This window comes from Triticum aestivum, chromosome 7D (assembly GCF_018294505.1).
Source record: "Triticum aestivum cultivar Chinese Spring chromosome 7D, IWGSC CS RefSeq v2.1, whole genome shotgun sequence".
In the NCBI taxonomy this organism is placed as follows: domain Eukaryota; kingdom Viridiplantae; phylum Streptophyta; class Magnoliopsida; order Poales; family Poaceae; genus Triticum; species Triticum aestivum.
Window position 1 is genome coordinate 84,135,403 of NC_057814.1, and position 3,885 is coordinate 84,139,287.

General features: G+C 50.1%; 1 protein-coding gene across 1 annotated transcript; it reads right to left on the minus strand.

Annotated features, from left to right (window-relative positions):
* Window positions 1-248: 248 nt before the first annotated feature.
* On the minus strand, window positions 249-3,055 carry LOC123167470 (uncharacterized). Its single transcript, XM_044585311.1, has 3 exons — window positions 2,541-3,055; window positions 1,932-2,250; window positions 249-604 (listed from the first exon to the last, which is right to left on the minus strand). Exons 1-3 carry the CDS (start codon window positions 3,048-3,050, stop codon window positions 564-566), a joined length of 870 nt encoding a protein of 289 aa, XP_044441246.1. The 5' UTR covers window positions 3,051-3,055; the 3' UTR covers window positions 249-563.
* Between the last annotated feature and the right edge of the window lie 830 nt (window positions 3,056-3,885).

Below are 3,885 nucleotides of genomic sequence, written 5' to 3' on the forward strand. Positions count from 1 at the left end.
TAGCCTAAAAGAAATACAAGATCAACTCATTGCAAGAACCACTGCAGTTTCCATTTATGCAAAATGCACCATCTAAAAATGTTGCAGGATCATTGACTCATTGCAAGAACCCCTACAGTGAAAAACAAGATCAAAACGTTGCAACTGAGAAACAAGATCATCAGCTCACTGGAAGAACTACTACATGCATAGCCTAACAGAAAACAGGATCATCAAATCATTACTGGCAACAACCACTGCATTTTCCATTTATGCAAAGTGCATCCATCATCCAAAAGGACTGCAGGATCATCGATTCACTGCAAGAACCCCACAGTGAAATGCTTCATCCAGGAAGCAGTAGCAACCACATAACAGAAATGAATGTCAGAAGTGTGACACTGCAACGACTACTACAACCAGCATCAGAGTTTAGCTAGCAGAAGAAACACAAGAGCTGACGGGTTTTCTCAACCTATATCTATCTATATGCTAAAGCAGGCTTTCAGTTATGCCATTGTTGTGTCCGAGGCGGCGAAACTTCTGAAGAGGTGAACTGTCAGGACTCTGGCTCTGATCCTTCTCTACGCTCCGCCGACATTCGGGTATCGCAGCGCAGCATAGGCTGAATTGGCAGAAATGACAAGGCAGTTAGGCAGCAGATCAATAATCAATTAACAATATATTGATAAGATCAAGAAGACAAAACATGAAACAATATAATGTGCAAGGAACTAAGCTTTTATGTACCATCTATTGTAGGATACAACCTGAATTTTGTTCACATGTTAGAAATTTAGTATCTTCTCTGAAAGATGAAATGAGATGACTGAACTTGATTTGACTTTTTAGTTTCCATAATTCCTACTGGCGACTAAATGCTACGAAATGGGCGAACTCAATTATCTGAATCAAGAAAAGAAATGTGGAACAAGTAGTTCCTACTAGCTTCAGAGTTCATCCATTTTTTACTATGCATAGACAGATTGATAGACCCACACGGCATCGACACCTACTATTCCCATTAAACTACTTTCACTTTTCTACAGGATTACGACAGTTTCAGACAAGTCCCAAGTCCTAACAAAACCTATCATTATATCCTTTTTCCAAGCACGATCAGATTAGCATTCCGCTAAAGACAGACTTCAGATACCATGTTCATGCAGTAAACAGATCTACACAACCATCTGTGCACTGTGCAAAACATATTGAAGACCACCAGTGCAGTTCTAGTAAAAGAAGATTAGCAGGAAGCAGATCAACAATCTAAACCTCAGAGTTCTCAATTTTTTTAACAAGACTAGTAATACAGCTCATGCACAAAAGCTGAAAATAATATAGCTCATGTGCAGAAACTAGATTTAATTTAGTACTGTAAGAACCTGAATTTTGTTCAGATTATTCAACACAAGTAAAATAGTCTAAATTAAACGGATATCACAATCTTCTCTGTTAAGGCTGAATAAGATTAATCACCTCATTCGTCTATTTAAGTTCCATATTTTACTAGCTTTGAACACACAAAATGTACTGATGGCAAATAGCACCAAATAGAAAACTGAATTATCTGAATCAAGGACTGTAGTATGAAACCAACACTTTCCAGTCCATATCAAGGTTAAGCGTAAAATGTTACCTTCCATTAACCAAAAAGTCGACAGGACAACACCGGTTGCAGACAATTCCCAACTCCTAACAGTTTCAGTTAACTTTTTTCTCAGATTAACAATTTCAGTTAACTGTTTTACCATAAACAGTCTGAGTAAACTATTTTTCAAACACAATCAGATTAACAGCCCACCAAAATAAAACCAAAATTATCATGGCCATGCAGCAAACAGTACCTACACCAAAACTTGTACATTGAGCAAAACAGATTCAATCAAGTCTACCGGTTCACCCTCATTAGGAGATCATTAGGAAGTTGTGACATGGAGAGAGGCTCTCACCAGCGGTCCCGGAGATGAAGACGACGATCTGGAAGATGTCGCCCCAGCCACGGCGGGGCAGGTCGACGACGAGTGGGGTCAGCCTCCCATAGCGGCCCGCTCGGACGCACATGGCGATGCCGTCGGGCTGCTGGTCGACCTCTCTGGCCAGCCGGTCCCTCAAGTTGTACAAGGACCTCCCCCTGATATGGAACGCGGCCCAGCCTTCCCCGGCCTCGTTGTAGAGCCCCTCGTCGCTCGCTTGCACGAACCGAATCTCCCGCATCGCCCCTGGCTGGCGCCCGAACACGACGACGGAGAGGTCTTCAGGGAGGCGGGCCTGCAGTTGAGTCACCAAGAACCATGGTTATATTCAGGAGATCAAATTTTCTGATCGAAAACACAAGCGCGATCAGGAATTTCGACGGCGCAAGAAGTCAAGAAGCGCAAATTTGTCAACAGCAGAACCAGAAATTGTGCTCGGAAAATGAAATCAACACAAGTCGCAATCCCTGCAGTAGAGCTGCGATGCAAATTAACGACGCCCAAGAACCCGATTCGCTCAATCGATAGTAGGCTCAGACGGAAGCAATTCGCGAGTTATCAAGAAGCGGGTCATGGCGAACTCACCCGAATCGGGTCTGGAATGCGAGGCGCGCGCTCTGTGAGGTCGATGGGCTCAACGATCCAGCGCATCATGGAGCTGACCTTCTCGTTCTCAATATCTCTGCTCTCGACGGTGACGCCGGTGTTCCAGCGGAGATACTTGCCGTTGGCGCGGAGGTAGCGGTCGCCGGCGTTTAGGAGGAGCACGCCACGCCCCAGCCCCGCCCTGACGTCCAGCCACATGATCTCCGGCACCTCCGGATGGTCGTAGTCGCGCAGCTCGGCGCGGAAGCCGTGGTACAAGGCCGGCGCCGGCGTGGCCGTGGCGGCGAGGTAGCGGCCGTAGGCGGCGCTGTGGAGGAGCAGGTACGGGCCGCAGGAGCCTTGGTAGATGTGCACCCTCCACGCCACGTTCAGCGAGTTGCGGCGCTGGCTGATGGAGACGCCCACCCCGTCGGCGTCGGCGTGGAGGTAGTACTTGTCGAGCTCGCGGTTCCGCAGCCGCACGTACTGCTCGTCGTAGAACCGGTCCATCGGTCGCTGGCGGCGCCGGGCGGCCGGAGAGCAGAGGAGGTGGGCGCTGCGCGGTGGAGAGCGGGGTCTTGGTTTCTTGGAGCTCCGGCGACGGGGAGGAAGCTGTTGGTTCAGGCGGTTACGCTCGGGCGCCAAGGCGCGGGTATTTGAAGGCGAAATTACCTGACACCATCGCCGTACCGGGCTTTGGGCGCGAAGTGGGCCTGAGGGCCGTTTTCTCGGCCCGGCTCGCACTCCAGGGCGCGGTCTTCACTCTGTTCCTCCTGCACAGGCCCACGCGCGGCGGCGGCGGCCCGGTCGGCAGCGCCGCTCCCTCTTCCCCGGCGAGCTTGTCCCCCCACGCTTCCCCAGCACGATGCCGCGGAGCCACGGAACTGTGGCGGTCGGCAGCCGGCCCTTCCCTTCCCCGGCGAGCCTCTCCTCCATGCTTACCCAGCATGACGGCGTGGAGCCACGGAGCAGCCGGCGGCATCGCTCCACCGGCGCGGCGCACGCCCGCGGGCACCAGCGAAGCGAGGCAGCGGTGAGGAGCGAAGCACCATCAGATCCAGCAGAACTGCCATGGGGTGCGAGCTCTTGCTCCTTTCTGTCGCTCGCTAGTGGCTTCCTGCGAGTGTCATCGCTAGTGCCTACTACCTGCTTTGCTGTCATTGCCGGTCGAATCGATGAAAACCACATGAAAACTCTGTTATGAAGTTTCGGAAAAATCTTAAAAGAAAATATTATGTTAAGGGAGTGATGTTCTACTGGCATGTAAATCCCAAGTTCATACTCTAATTCATTTATGGCCTCGCGAAACGTCGGATCTGGCTAGGTGAGCGCTTAAGCGTCATCC